The 15,046-nt window shown below is 41.5% G+C and overlaps 1 protein-coding gene across 1 annotated transcript; it reads left to right on the forward strand.

The window, feature by feature from the left end:
* Positions 1-2,242: 2,242 nt before the first annotated feature.
* Positions 2,243-11,118, forward strand: Mmp10 (matrix metallopeptidase 10). The gene is made up of 10 exons (XM_027415182.2): positions 2,243-2,413; positions 3,005-3,249; positions 3,342-3,490; positions 3,875-4,000; positions 5,395-5,559; positions 6,807-6,948; positions 7,762-7,895; positions 8,604-8,763; positions 9,461-9,564; positions 10,746-11,118. Exons 1-10 carry the CDS (start codon positions 2,309-2,311, stop codon positions 10,844-10,846), a joined length of 1,431 nt encoding a protein of 476 aa, XP_027270983.1. The 5' UTR covers positions 2,243-2,308; the 3' UTR covers positions 10,847-11,118.
* Positions 11,119-15,046: the final 3,928 nt, after the last annotated feature.

Below are 15,046 nucleotides of genomic sequence, written 5' to 3' on the forward strand. Positions count from 1 at the left end.
AGTGATCATGTGTTATATTGTGTACTTGCTCAAGTCTAGCTGACTTTATCCGAGGAGTCTGCTAACCATCATCTTTGCCTCTGATTTTCAGATTCACTTATTGTCTATGTAGTACCTATGCTAAGTCACAAGCTGACTTTGCTGGGCCAGGGCATGCACCCCTCTCACAAGCTGCAGCTCTGGGGCCTCAGAGTCTCCTGGTTTATGGAAGTCTCTGTTGACATGCCTCCCTGTGGTAAGGAGGTAGATGGTACTAAAAAAGTCGCTCCTGTATTTACTTGTTTCTATCCCACTAATTTGAATTTTATACTTTAGACATGGTAGGATTACTTCCCTTTCACTGGAAGAAAAATGTACTTCAAACATTTTGGCACCCTCTGACCTCTATACTAAGAACCAAGCTTGTGGGTCTGGAGAGACAGCTCTGCAGCTAAGAGCACTGGCTACTCCTCCAGAGGACTTGCTCAAGTCCCTGGCACCCACAGGGCAGCTCACAACCACCTGTAACTCCATTCCAAGGGATCTGACTCCCGCTTCCAGCCTCTGAGGGCACCTGAACAAATGTGATATATACACAGAGAAACATTTACACATATACGTTAATAAAAATATATTTTCTTTTATTTTTTTTGGCTTTTTGAGACAGGGTTTCTCTGTACATTTTGGAGCCTATCCTGGCACTCACTCTGTAGACCAGGCTAGCCTCAAACTCACAGAGGTCTGGCTGCTCTGCCTCCCAAGTGCTGGGATTAAAGGTGTGTGCCACCAATGCCAGGCTAAATATTTCTTTGAAGAGCTAATTTTGGTTTAACAGCTACTGCAGAGTTTCTGTGTTTGAGGAGCACTCAACTTGGCCAAGGGAAGGAATGAAAATATTTTTAATGGGTAATGTTACATGAAGAGAAAGGACTGGAAATACCATTGTAAACCTCAATCATTTGTACTTCGGAAGAAGGGAAAGGATAAAAACTGAAAAGCAAAGACAGGGAAGGAGCATCTTCATCTAATATGCAATTAACTGACTTCCATTTGATAAGTCTTCATGGGGCCATCATCATGAAACAGAGACTGAAGACATCGTCAGGAAATGGAGCCTGGGTGGACGCCTGAGCTTCACCTCTGGACCTTGCCTCCTCCATATTGGCTGCCTTCTCACAGTAAACCCACCCTCTCCCAAGGGCCAGTAAATCCATCTGAAAAATCAATAATACCTGTTATACTCAAGGACTCAAAAAATTCCCATCCTTATATCTTCCTAGATAGCCATCTTTCTACTTAGTTTTGGAATATTTTTCCATTGAAGGGAACAGCTCCCCATTTCGGCAGCCATAACAGCTTGTCTGACCTTGTCTTAGTCACTAAGGTCAGATGCCTGCCCTTTTTGGCAGCCATAACAGCTGAACACATGCTTGTCTGACCTTGTCCTAGTCACTAGAAAGTCAGATGCCTACCTCGTGGCAAGGAACCAATCAGAAGTTAGCTGGTGGCGCCATGCTTTACGGCTCTGGGTGTGCTTTATGGACAAGTGCACAGCAATGACACGCAGAGCATAGCAACAACCCTGGGAGGGCCTATGGGCCATAACAACCAGTTGGCCAATCAACACAGGGCAAGCCCTCCAAGCCTGGAGGCACACCAATCCTGAGCCTGTGCGTACCCCTAGACACTCCCCTTAGGCTGCCCTACAGATCTCTATGCAGCCGGTTTGAGATGTCTTTTGTAGCCATCCACCATGATGGATGGATGAAAGACCCCGAGCTAACATGGGGTTAGCTCGTTAAACAACAATAAAGCCTCGTGCAGTTTGCATCAAGCTTTTGAATCTGCCTGGTGATTGGGGTGACCTTAGTCCTGGGCTGAGATCCTAGAGGCCTGAGTTTTCCTGGGGTCTTTCATTATTAATGTATTTACTCCTTGTCTGCATGTATTTGAGCCTCATGCATGTTTTTAAAAGAGAAAAAACAACCAACCAAACAAAAACCATTGTTTTCAAAATATCTAAATATTCTAAAAACATTAATTCTCCAGTCAGTTCCTTTTCCTCTTTACAAACACAGAAACCACTTCCTTGAGATTAGACATTCTTTCAAGTTTAGTAGGTTGAGGGATTCTCTGATGTAATCTATTCCATCTTCATGCTGAGTGTTTGTGAATGAGCATGCAGTCATTCAGATTAAAAATAACACACACGTGAGTCATGTCATTAGTGACCTAAACACTGACTCCCTATAAAAGAGTGGCCACTAAAACGAAGGTATAGAAGTCGGGAGCTAGAGAAGGAGTGCATTTTAAAGTAAAGGCTGTCTGGATGGAGCCACTGGCCATCCTGGTGCTTCTGTGCCTGCCAGTCTCTTCAGCATATCCTCTGCATGGAGCAGTGAGGCAAGACCACCCAAGCATGGATCTTGCTCAGGTAAGCAGCAAGTGAGGGATCAGCTTCCAGTGGAAGGACAACTGTAGCTCGTTGGTCTTCCAACAGGAGTAGACGACTTGATTAGAAGTTGTGTTGGAAAATATGAGAGAGTGAGAGATGGAATCTCCATCCTTACAGAGAGGGAAATAGAGGCAAGGGCAGGTGGATACCAATGGCCATGGCACAAGTTGAGAAGAGACAATAGGGAGGTTGAAGTCTCTCTTGCTTCAGAATTATTTATCTTCTACTACTTCAAGAAATTATGCATACTCTAATTTTTCATGTGTGAAAAAATGAATTTATCTAACACCATTCAGTATTAACAGCTCTATGTTAATAATGGAAATGGGAAAACTTAGATGCATTCATGTAATGCACTTACACACCTATGCTGGTCTCCTTGCCTTGGTAGCATATTAAATTGCAATGAAATAATAAAATGGGGCATTTTAGTGAAAAAAAAATCAAATTAGGTATGACACCTACTTGTGTTTCAATAGACTGGGAATAATTAAAATGGATTTTGAGGTTTGTATAAATGGTTTAAAATCCACAGTCACAGCTTTAAAACTGTACTTGTCACCCAACTAGCAATATCTAGAAAAGTACTACAACTTTGAAAAAAATGAGAAACAAGTATTTAGAAGAAAGGACAGTAGTCCCATTGTCAAAAAAATCCAAGAAATGCAGAAGTTCCTCGGGCTGGAGGTGACAGGGAGGCTGGACTCCAGCACTATGGATGTGATGCTCAAGCCCAGGTGTGGCGTCCCCGATGTCGGTGGCTTCACCACCTTTCCAGGTTCACCAAAGTGGAGGGAAACAAACCTCACCTACAGGTAGGTAACGGGTCTGAAGTTTTCACATGTGTTAACACTGTGTCAGAGTCATCGAGCAGCACACACTGCCTTCTTCCTCTTCTCTCATGCAGGATTGTGAATTATACACCAGATTTACCGAAAGAGAGTGTGGACTCTGCTATTGAGAAAGCACTGAAAGTCTGGGAAGAGGTGACCCCACTCACATTCTCCAGGCGCTCTGAAGGAGAGGCTGACATAATGATCTCCTTCGCAGCTGGAGGTAATGCAGTTGTACAGTCACTCATCTGCTGTTCGAGTTGTTTAGGCTACTAAAACAAAATGCCTCACACTGGGAAATCTGTAAACAACAGAAAGGTATTGCTTGGAGTTCCAAAAAATTAGAAACACACAATAAAGGGGCTGCAGACTCAGTTTGTTTCCCCATGTAGCAGAAGTGGCCAAGAGACTCCCTCAGCTTCATTCACCTAGGCACCACCCATCAGAGAGCATCATACCCTGAGCATCTTCTACAGGAGCTGCCTTGTGATCCTGTCACATTAGAGATTACATTTCAACATGAAGACTTTGAGGGACACCAGTGTTCAGACCACACAGTTCCTGTGCTGTCTTATATTTATATCTCCATAAATTTGTTTCCCATCAGAACATGGAGACTTTTACCCTTTTGATGGACCAGGACAGAGTCTGGCTCATGCCTACCCACCTGGGCCTGGATTTTATGGAGATGTTCACTTCGATGATGATGAGAAATGGACACTTGGACCATCAGGTAGGATGAGTTTAGATATGAGTTTTCCAAGAATAACTTGTCTAGAGCAAGACTCAAACAGAATGTTCTGTTACCTTCAATCTCTGATTATCTGTGTGGCAACCTGAAGCCCTATTCATCTAATTACTAACAAACTGTGTAAACTGCTTCTTTCTTTGCACCCCCCAAGTACAAAACAGTGGGTGCCATTTACTGTCATTTTGACAACTCAGGATCTTGTACAGGGTTAAGTGTGTTGTAAGTTACTACTGTTTACCACCCCAATAATAAAAGAGTAGTGTTGAATGAGTGCTATTGAGTAGGTTAAGACCCCAAAAGTTGCCCTTGACTTTGAATTCTCATTTGCCTCTTTTCTTTTTAAACGCAATGATTTGGAGAAAATGCCAGAAACTAAAGGAAGATGCTCTGTTTAAATAAAAATGCCACCTTTGCTAGCTTGGAAGCCTTTCTCCTCCCCAAACGTTTTGGCTACCATTAACTGCACTCTACTTAAAATTTGTAAACAGCATTTGAAGTTTGGACACAGACTGTTGAAACAATCACAATTTCTGGGTTTCTAAGTGTGGGGTTACTGTTAATATGAAGCAGTCTTTATTAATTGTGCAGATCTGCAGCAATGCCACGGGACATGATCAATATTTCTTCCCTGTAACTGCCTGAACCTCTGCTTCAATGACCAGCACCAACAGAGCTTTTCATAATGCGAGGCAACTGAGTCCAGCTGTGTTCACCACAGAAACAGGCAGAGGACATGCTTCTGTTTATACTGGGACCTATGCCCTTCATGCAGCACCCGTTGCTAGGAAGTGGATTTTCTCCAAAATGTAGTTTTTTATGGTTTCATAAATATATATCATGCACTGTGAATATATTTATTCCCATTAACCTCTCTTGTAAACATTTTTATAACAATCAAAAGTTGATGACGGTGATGAAATTCCCCATAGTTTTGTTACTTAAGAGGTTGAAGACTATATAAAGAGCTTGTGTTTGATTTAAAGTATGGTTAAAACTATTTTGTTACTAAATCTTAACAATGGTTTCTGATTTCTAGACAATAAAGATTTATTTTTGTTGGCATGAGATTCATCTTGGTCCTGCCAAAGAAATCTCTTTTGGAAACAGGACTTGCCACCATTGATACAGGAATAGTGAACTAATATTCTGACTAAGGAGACTTCTAGAGAGCAACTAGTGAAAAACTGTCTTAGACACTGACTTCAAGTTAACCATGAAAGACACGTGATGGAGTGTGCAGTGATTGCAGTGAGCTGATAAATGAGGAGAAGGCAGTGTGTGATCCCAAGGGTGCCCTGTGCGGTTGGCAGGAATAGTGTGTGCGTGTCTGTGCAATAGTAACTGTTAGACTTTAAGGTTTGTGCTTTCTCAAACAGGGACCAACTTATTCCTGGTTGCAGCTCATGAGCTTGGCCACTCCCTGGGACTCTTTCACTCAGACAAAAAAGAAGCTCTGATGTACCCCGTCTACAGGTTGTCCACCAGCCCGGCACAGTTCCAGCTTTCTCAAGATGATATAGATGGCATTCAGTCCCTCTATGGTGAGCATGAGGAAATCTGGCTGAGAGTCTTCTTTATTTGCCTGCTTGCTCTTGTCGGTGTTCTTTTAGAATGCTGCACATGTCATTAATAGCAAGCAGTAAGATGTGAATGGTTGATCCTAAGTTCATCTTTACCTCAGCCCGTATGACCCAGGAGAAATATAAAATTGATAGAGTCAGAAACTAACATAGGCTTGGTGCTTTAAGAAGTTCCCAAGCCCAAAACTCCACAAAATGAGGGTGAGCACAAAAAATGATCAGGAGAGAAACTGGCAATACAAGTCTTTAAAAAGTGGATGACTGCTGAGCAAGGCCACAGACTGAGTTTATCTCAAATGCGGTAAATTGGAAGTAATGGGAGCCCACAAGGACATATGTCAGTGTGCCCTGCTCAAATTTATGTCTCTGTAAGGAGAGAAGAGTAACTTGCAGGCAAGAAGATGGAATTGTCTGAACGGGATGATAGTCTGCTTCCCTGATGTCTGTAAAACCCTGTTAGGAGCCTTGAGTGACGGTGACTCCAGATGACATGCAGGTTGTCAGGAGATCCCGAGACTTGAATAGAAGTCCTTAGAGGAAACCTACAGAAATTGCTGACCTGAGAATATGGGAGCTCAAGGACCCCAGTCTGACAGCATAGGACTGAACCAGGCCCCCTGAACATGGGTGACAGGAGGACTGCGCATTCTATGGGACCTCTGGTGGTGGAACCAGCATTTAGCCCTAGAGTAGGAATGGACTTTAGAAGCCCATTCTCCCCATGGAGGGATACTCTCTCAGCCTAGATTCCCAGGGGAGGGGGAATCTAGACCCTGCCCCAAATGATGTGACAGACTTTGATAATCGCCCCATGGAAGGCCTCAAGCTCCCTGAGGAGTGGGTGGGAGGGGTGGAGAGATGGGGGAGGATGGGAGGGAGAGGGAACTGGGATTGATATGTAAAAATAAGATTGTTTCTAATTTAAATTTTAAAAAAAAGAAGAAAAAAGAAGCCCTTCTAAGGCTGGGGCACTCAGGCATTTACAAAGAGCTATGGAGTATGGATGGACTATTAGGGAGGAAGCTTTGGGTCTGAAAGCCAGAGGATGAAATGGCCAGAAGGCAATGCTTGGGGTGTACCTGAGGACAAGATGGCTCCTACTGTGCTCTCCGTGTCCACTCAGAGGTGAAGAAGTTTGGACAGTGTGTAAATTGTTAGATGCATACCTGATCTTCTAACATTTGCTTCCCCTAACCTGTTCCCTTCAGGACCACATCCGTCCTCTGATGCCACAGTGGTACCCATGTCCTCTGTCTCTCCAAGACCTGAGACCCCAGCCAAGTGTGATCCTGCTTTGTCCTTTGATGCAGTCAGCACCCTGCGAGGGGAACTGCTGTTCTTTAAAGACAGGTTAGAATGCAACATTCTATTTCCCGAGCTACTTTTTTGATTCAATGCTCAGAAAGGAAAATAAACTTGGGGTTATATATAATGTATTTATATAGTAAATGTAATATGATTATAAAATATTTCTGACATGTTTTAACATCTCTGGTATATATTGCATTTTTAAAGATCCCATTGGAATTATCCAGCATATTTCTTTCTAGGCTCCCAGAAGATGATTTTTGGTCAGTAGACTAAAAGATGCATAAAATCAGGGAACTTCATCTCTTATTTTTATCTTTCAGTCTTTATATATCATAAGTTATGGAACTTCTGAAAGTGCCAGCCATCCTTAGGACCAGACAAGTATCTTTACTCTTGCTAGAAAGTGCTGTTATTTCAATGAACTCCTTTTAGAAAAGGTGATACATACACGTGCACAATACTTGAATAGCACCAAAAGACAGAAGAAAAAGCCCTTCCATTTCTGCTGTCCCATATCCCTGCCTGTGTGTATCTACTGCTACCAATTTTCTTTGTACCACCTTACCAACGTGCTCACATCTAAAAGGGTATACAACATTTTAAAAATATTAACAGATTCATACAATATATACTATTTTACATACTTATGAATGGGATCAAGCTGGAACAGGGTTCTCTAGGGTGCTGACTACATCCCTGTCACCCTGGCTGTCTCCAACACCTGGAATCACATGTGGGACAATTTGTGTGCTGCTGTGGACAGGCGAATCACCATTGATGAGAAAGAAGACTGTGTCCTTCTGTGTTTACTATTTTAAGGAGAAAGACTGTAGCCGTTTTCATATATTACAGGTACTTTTGGCGCATATCCCGCTGGAATCCTGAGCCTGAAGTCAATTTGATTTCGGCATTTTGGCCCTCTCTTCCTTCACACTTAGATGCTGCCTATGAAGCTCATAGCAGAGATAGCGTTTTCATTTTTAAAGGTAAGAACTGTGCCAATTTTTTATTTTGCTGAAATCTTACTGTAAAACCTTTGAAGTACGAGTTTCTCCATTTGTTGAATTTTAAATGTTTTATGGGAAGATGAGCAGATCAGAATTGGTGATTGTAAATAAGCATTTTAAAAGCCTGACCTACCTAGGGGGAACCTTAGCCTAGAAGTGTAGACCAAGAAGCCACTCAAAGAAACAACTAGAGCTGGCGACTGTAACTCATGTAGACCAAGAGGTAACTAGAAGAAAAGACTAGAGCTGGCTACTGTAACTCAGACAATAAATGAAGGGAGAAATACAGAATTAATACAGAAAAATGAACACAGAAAGGTCGATTAATCTGTTCATCAATTTGTTTATTCACCATTTTCCCTTTATTCAGAAAGTGTTATTTTTGAAACAAGGTCTCACTATGTAGCTCTGGCTGATCTCAAACTCACAGTGTAGACCAAGCTGGCCTCAGACTCACAGAGATTCTGAATCCTACCTCTGAATCCCCAGAGCTAAGGTTAAAGGTGTCTGTCACCACACTCAGGAAACATTTTTTAAAATACCAGCTATGGGACTAAGCATGGAGTTAGGGGTTGGAATAAAAAACGAAGACTTCACCTTGCATCTTTATTAAACAATTCACTTATTTTCATTTCTAAAACCAATTAGTTTCGCTCAGACAAAATTTCTTGGGAAATATTTCAACAGGAAATCAGTTCTGGGCAGTCCGAGGAAATGAGGTCCAAGCAGGTTATCCAAAAGCACTTCACACTCTGGGTTTCCCTCCCACTGTGAAGAAGATCGATGCAGCTGTTAGTGATAAGGAGAAGAAGACCACGTACTTCTTTGTTGAGGACAAATACTGGAGGTGAGCTAGGGTGGGGGAATTGGCTTGAAGCCTAAGTACAGAAGTTAATTTTCTTTCTTTCAGGATACCTGTCCACCCTCTAACGTTCCCAAACCTCAAGTTTTCAGATTAAGCAAAAGAGAGCATGGTGGTTCAATTTTACAAACACAAAGGGATTTTCCAGTGTGTGTTACTGGCCATGTATCCAGACACCAAAGGACATGAGGGACAGTGAACCTGAGAGCCACAAGCACATTGCTTTCTCACTCCACTGTCACTCATCATGTGGCTGTCATGCAAGGCCAGGTCTAACAGACTGTAGTGTCTACCAGGTTCTAGTTTGGTAAACAGCAAATCTATTTTTCCCCAACTTTTTAACTTAGCTTCCATCTTCTATTTATATAGATATTGTGTATTTATGACAGGTAGATTCTTGGGTTTTATCCAGCCTTAGAAAATTGACCTTAGGTACATACATGGAATTTCTATAGACTATAGCATGATATCCCTGTTTCAGGGCATCATTATTCAACAAGAGATGTTTACACACCCAGGAAGTTCACATGTTATCATACCCTCTCCTGCACAAAAAGTATTTAGCACTGCACAATTTGAAAAGTTGTCCAAGGCCCCGCACTAGACTGTTCACACCGCATCACACCATGTGTGTGATGGGATTTATCATGATGTGGATCTGAATTCCTTTTGCTTGCTGTAGATTTGACGAGAAAAGACGTCTTATGGATAAAGGCTTCCCCAGGCTGATAAAAGATGACTTTCCAGGAATCGAGCCACAAATTGATGCGGTGTTGCAGGCATTTGGTAGGAAGAACTTCATGTCATTGACAATGGGGGCATTTGGGTATTTTATGGTATCACAGTTAAGTGTATGTGGGGCTGTTTGAATTCATAGGTTACTATAAAAATGTCACAATAAACATTTGCCTACAAATTTTTAAATAATATTCATTAAAACTTACCAAGGTTGGTTGATTTTATGTGATGTCAAGTCTTGGTAAGGTTGTTAAAATGTCAATATGAAGTGAGAAATCAATGGGAAAGCTTTCAGATCTTTTGCCTTATGTCTTTTTTACTCAAATCCTGAAATGTTAACTTGTGATTGAGGCAAACTGGGTCGAAAATTCTGTTTTTGTTTAACAACTGTCAAGATTCCATTCCATAATACTGGGGCATCCTCAGAGTGATCTTCCACACCTCTGTGTCATCTAACACACAGCCAAGTGCAAGCCAGGTTGGCTGGAAGCTGGATCCGTTCCCCACCAGCCCTTGTCTCCTATCCCATCTACTGTGCGTGGGCTCCTGAGGCAGTCTGAAAGTACTTACATTGTTCACTAGAAAATAAATAGTACCATCCTTTCCCATGCTCAAAAGACAAACTTTGATTGCTGTTAATGGGCTTATGAGAAAATAAAACATTTGCTTGCTCCCTCTGAAGACATATCTAGGGGATCTTCCTGGACTTCAGTCATGATGATCATGAGACCATTGATGTTGTTATTAAAACAACTTGCCCATGATATACACAAAAAGAAAGTGACCCTCTGATGAGTTTCATCGTTTATCTCCTTCCCTTAGGTCCATTGCCTCCCACACCTTGATTTAAGAGCTCATCAGGCAAGAAGGTTGGAACGAAAGGAGGAAAGCCATAAATATTAAAATCCCTTAGAATTCTCTGTTAAGTAGTAGTATATTCTGTTGCTTTAGCACGCTGGCTTCAGAGCCAGAGAAATGAGATGGAATCCTCACTATGCTGTTCACTGTGTTATTGCCTTGAGAAAATGCTAGCACTTTCCTAATTTTCAGTTTGTCCTCATTTGGTTTGGCAGACATTTTTGGTAAGGATTCATCAATGAGTTAAAATCATGCAAATCATTCAGCTTGGTGCCAGACAGACATCACCTAACCCATTCCCTGCTGCATCAGCTCATGCTCTTTCTTAGTTATTCATATCATAAACTCATTTTTCTCATCTGTGCTTGCAGGGTTTTTTTATTTCTTCCATGGATCATCACAGTTTGAGTTTGACCCCAATGCCAGGACGGTGACACACACCCTGAAGAGTAACAGCTGGCTCCTCTGCTGACTGTCACAGAAGACATACACAAACACTGGAAAATGAGTCTCAGCATTTCTTACCTAATTTATTATGTGTCAGAATGACTAATTATTCCTGTGTGCTGTGTGGCTCACGAAGATGAGCCCAGCAGACAGCTTTCTTAGTGAGCATTGCCTGAACCCTGTACTTGCTCTTGAGTTGTGTTGCACAGAAGTGAAAACTTCTCATCTTAGCAGGTGAGAGGATGCATCTCAGTGTGTATTTTATTGTTTAATAAAGAGCTTTATTTTTGGACAATTCCTTGCTTCCTAGAGTAATTCCTTCCCAGAATATTAATCATGCCATGTCCTGAACATCTGAAAGATAATAATGCAGTAGGGGCAATGAAGTCATAAGCCACAAACGGGGCCACATGGCTGTCAATACCCTCTCCTATCCTCTGTACAATAAAACCTTTACTTTTGCCTCACATACATTGTATTCTTTATTATCTAAAGAGGAATGAGATATATCAGTAGTTGTCTTGTAAGACTGGGGAAAGAGCTTTCTAGAATACTAAAGCCTACAAAGCGAGGTTATGGGTTAGTCCACTTCACGACTTTACATGTAGGCAAAAAAAATTAATTTGGAGGTTTAGTCATTGGTATTCCTGATTGTCACAGAGACTGAATTTCTCATAACAACTTCACTCCTTCATCAAAACAGTCTCATTAGACTTTTGTTTCTAGATGCTCCTGGGTCACATGGTTTTGCACACATATCTCAATTGTATGGCAGCATTGACACCACTAAGATGTATCTTATTCCATACAAGGTATATTCTTGTTGATTCACATAAATGCCTGTTGTTGTCATAGATGCGAGGCACAGAACTGAGTCAAAATGCATTTAACCCAACCTCATTGATTTTCATATGGAATGGTGGGAAGTAAACTGAGCAAACAAAAAGTAAATTATTATATAACTACAAATGATAGGTTTTATTAAAGTATCTACTCTTTCAGCTCCTTGAACATGACGAGACTTTTTAAACTTATGTGACTTCAACAGTAATTTTATATTTTCATGGCATGGACCCATCTCTCACTCATCCTTTTGGATAGATGCATTTTTCCATTCTTGTGCTGGAGAAAGCTTTCTGACCAATGAAACTAAAAGAGTAGATACAACTGGCTCACAAGAGTGTTGGAAAGGAGATGCAGAAAATATTAGGTAGACAGAACGGGCATCCAGGCTATCTAGATATCCATAGAAGTATAATTTACTTACAATGTGTTGAAGAAAATCTAAACAGAGAAGTGACATGATCTACTGTATATTGAACAATTACTCTACCTGAAAAGAACAGGAAGGGGAGGGAAGCAATGATAAAAGTTGGAACACAGATAAAAGGGATTTGTAAACCATTTTATCTGCCCCAAGATGCTCTCTGCAATTGGTACCTAGAGGCAAAGAAAAATCCAGTCTTCACAAGTGGGGTCTCACTGGGTATACTAACCACACTTCCAGGCAGGCCCTATGACCAGGAACAGTTGGCCAACACAAAACAAACTCAATGGTATTTTTGTAGATTTTTTTGTCTTATTTTGCTTTGTTTGAACTTTTTTTTGCCTATTGATTTTTTTCTTGTTATTTTGATTTCCATTTTTGTGAAGTGTTTTTTGTATGGGTTTCATTTTGTCTTTTTTTAGGAGAGAAAAAGAAAAAGAACACAAATTGGCTGGGTAGGAAGGTAGGGAGGAATCAGGGAAGGGGAAAAACATGATCAAAATATATTGCATGAATTTTTTCAATGAAAAAGGTTTAAAAAGAAAAAATAAAGGGCTGTGTAGATAACAGGCTGGATATTAAGGACAGAGATGCTTGGAGAAGACTGCATGAGACCTCTAGATTCAAGCTGTATTTTATAACATTCATATTTTATAATAAATAGACAAGAGAGTTCCTAGGGAAAGGACAGAAGTAAAAGAAGCAATCCTAGATTTGTGGTCTGAGTAACTTCTTGGAGGGTAGTGGCTTCAATGATCCAGGGAAGACCAGACAACAACCCAGGAGAATAATCTCATTTTTAATCTCATATATAGACTTCTAAGAGGTAACCACATGAAGGTGTTAATAAGTTGTTTAATAAGAAAACATGGGCCGGGCGGTGGTGGCAAAAGCCTTTAAATCCAGCACTCGGGAGGCAGAGGCAGGCAGATCTCTGTGAGTTTGAGACCAGCCTGGTCTACAAGAGCTAGTTCCAGGACAGCCTCCAAAGCCACAGAGAAACCCTGTCTCCAAAGACCAAAGAAAGAAAGAAAGAAAGAAAGAAAGAAAGAAGAGAGAGGGGGGAGGGAGGGAGGGAGGAGGGAGGAGAGAGAGAGGAGAGAGAGAGAGAAGAGAAAGAAAGAAAGAAAGAAAGAAAGAAAGAAAGAAAGAAAGAAAGAAAGAAAGAAAGAAGAAAACATGGAACTCAAAATGGGTGAAAGGGAGATTTGGTGATATCAGCTCAGCCCACTGAACACAGATTTACAGGTTAACTAGAGAGAAAAGAGACAATGTTTCAGAATGAAACCTAGTCACATAAAATGTCCAGAGGTAAGGACACTCTGTGGTACTGAACAGCTCTTGAATTCTAGTGGTCTACCATCAAAGGTGTGTTAAAATATCCCACCAGGGTCTCTACTCCAAGTCCTAATGTAAGACCATGTCTAATGGAACTGTTTTGGCCTGGCCCTTCTCTATGGAGGGGAAAGAATTATTAGTAAATATTATACTGCCTCTTAAAGATCCTGTGGGCATAACAAACATGATTTGTCCACATTTTAGTGACAAAGGAACTTGCATCTCTTCTTTTAACAATGGAGATAGGGAAGCAGTAACCTGTTATGTGTCTGGGGCTTTCCTCCACCCCTGACAAAAGTCTATTTCTCTACAAATGGCCAATAAATACATTTAGAAGAATGTTTGACACCCTTAGCTACCAGCCATCAGAAAAATGCACATTACAGCTTTATCTCACCTGGGTCAGAATGGAAATCATCAAGAGAACAGATGCGAACAAATGCTGGCTGGGATGTGGAGAAAGGAGAGCTCAAAGTATAAACTTGTGCAGAGCTTCCTCAAACAAACAAACTGAAACTAGACTTGCCATATGACCCAGCTATACCAATACCGGGGATCTACCCAGAGCCATATGACAGCAACACATCCACACTCCTTGCTAGCACTGTTCATGTGCCTAGAAACAGAGCCCATCTGGATGGCCATCAACAGACGAAGGGGGAAAGACAAAGCAGTACGTGTACATAATGGAATTTTGTGTAGCCTTTGAGAAATGTACTCATGACATCTGCAAGAAAATGGATGCACCTGGAAACCATATTAAATAAGCCACACTCAGAAAAACAAATGGATTTAATGTGCGTGTGTATGTATGTGTTGTGTGTGTGTCTGTGTGTGTATATGTGTGTGTTGTGTGTGTCTGTGTGTGTGTGTCTTCGTGTGTGCAATGTATGTGTTGTGTGTGTCTCTCTGTGTGTATATGTATGTGTTGTGTGTGTCTGTGTGCATGGATCTCACTCTGTCTATATGTATGTATTGTGTGTGTATGTGTGTGGGGTGTGTGTGTCTATGCGTGTATGTGCATGTGTGTATCTGTGTGTGATATCTGTGTATGTATATGGTGCGTGTGTGTGTGTGTGTGTGTGTCTGTCTGTCTGTCTGTCTGTCTGTCTGTCTGTCTGTCTGTGGTGTTTGTATGTGTGTGTGGTGTATATGTGTGGTATGTTTATGTGTCATGTTCAGATACCACTGGGAGTTCACACTCAGGGGCACTAGTGGAGTACTGTAGTTGTGCCCTTTCTTGTGTTTGCTGATTTAGACTCAGTGCTATCAGAAGGTGTCCTTTATGTATTTAAAACTGAGAAGCTCTGAGTCCTCTTCGACCCTTCTGCAGAGTGGCTCCTTCATCCATGATCCCATGGATGTAACAGCACCACGTCCTTCTTCTGTCCTGAAACCTCAGTCTTCTTCACCCTGATTACAGACCATATTCTATGGTTTACCACAGCCTATGCACTGCACCTCAGTCTGAGGGTGGGGGGTGGAGGCATTAAGTGATACACTGTAAAAATGGCAGAGTGGCCAAGAGACTACTCAACCTTAGTAACAGTCTACCTCCAAGTCAAGCTTCTCCTTCACTTACAGAAAGCTCACCCTCCTTCAAAACATGGCTCCTTTACC

This window comes from Cricetulus griseus, chromosome 4 (assembly GCF_003668045.3).
Source record: "Cricetulus griseus strain 17A/GY chromosome 4, alternate assembly CriGri-PICRH-1.0, whole genome shotgun sequence".
In the NCBI taxonomy this organism is placed as follows: Eukaryota; Metazoa; Chordata; class Mammalia; order Rodentia; family Cricetidae; genus Cricetulus; species Cricetulus griseus.

Coding starts and splice junctions, on each gene's coding strand:
- Mmp10 (XM_027415182.2), top strand. CDS start 2,309: ATGGAGCCACTGGCCATCCTGGTGCTTCTGTGCCTGCCAGTCTCTTCA. Junction 3,491..3,874: donor GATCTCCTTCGCAGCTGGAG/GTAATGCAGTTG, acceptor GTTTCCCATCAG/AACATGGAGACTTTTACCCT. Junction 6,949..7,761: donor CTGCTGTTCTTTAAAGACAG/GTTAGAATGCAA, acceptor CATATATTACAG/GTACTTTTGGCGCATATCCC.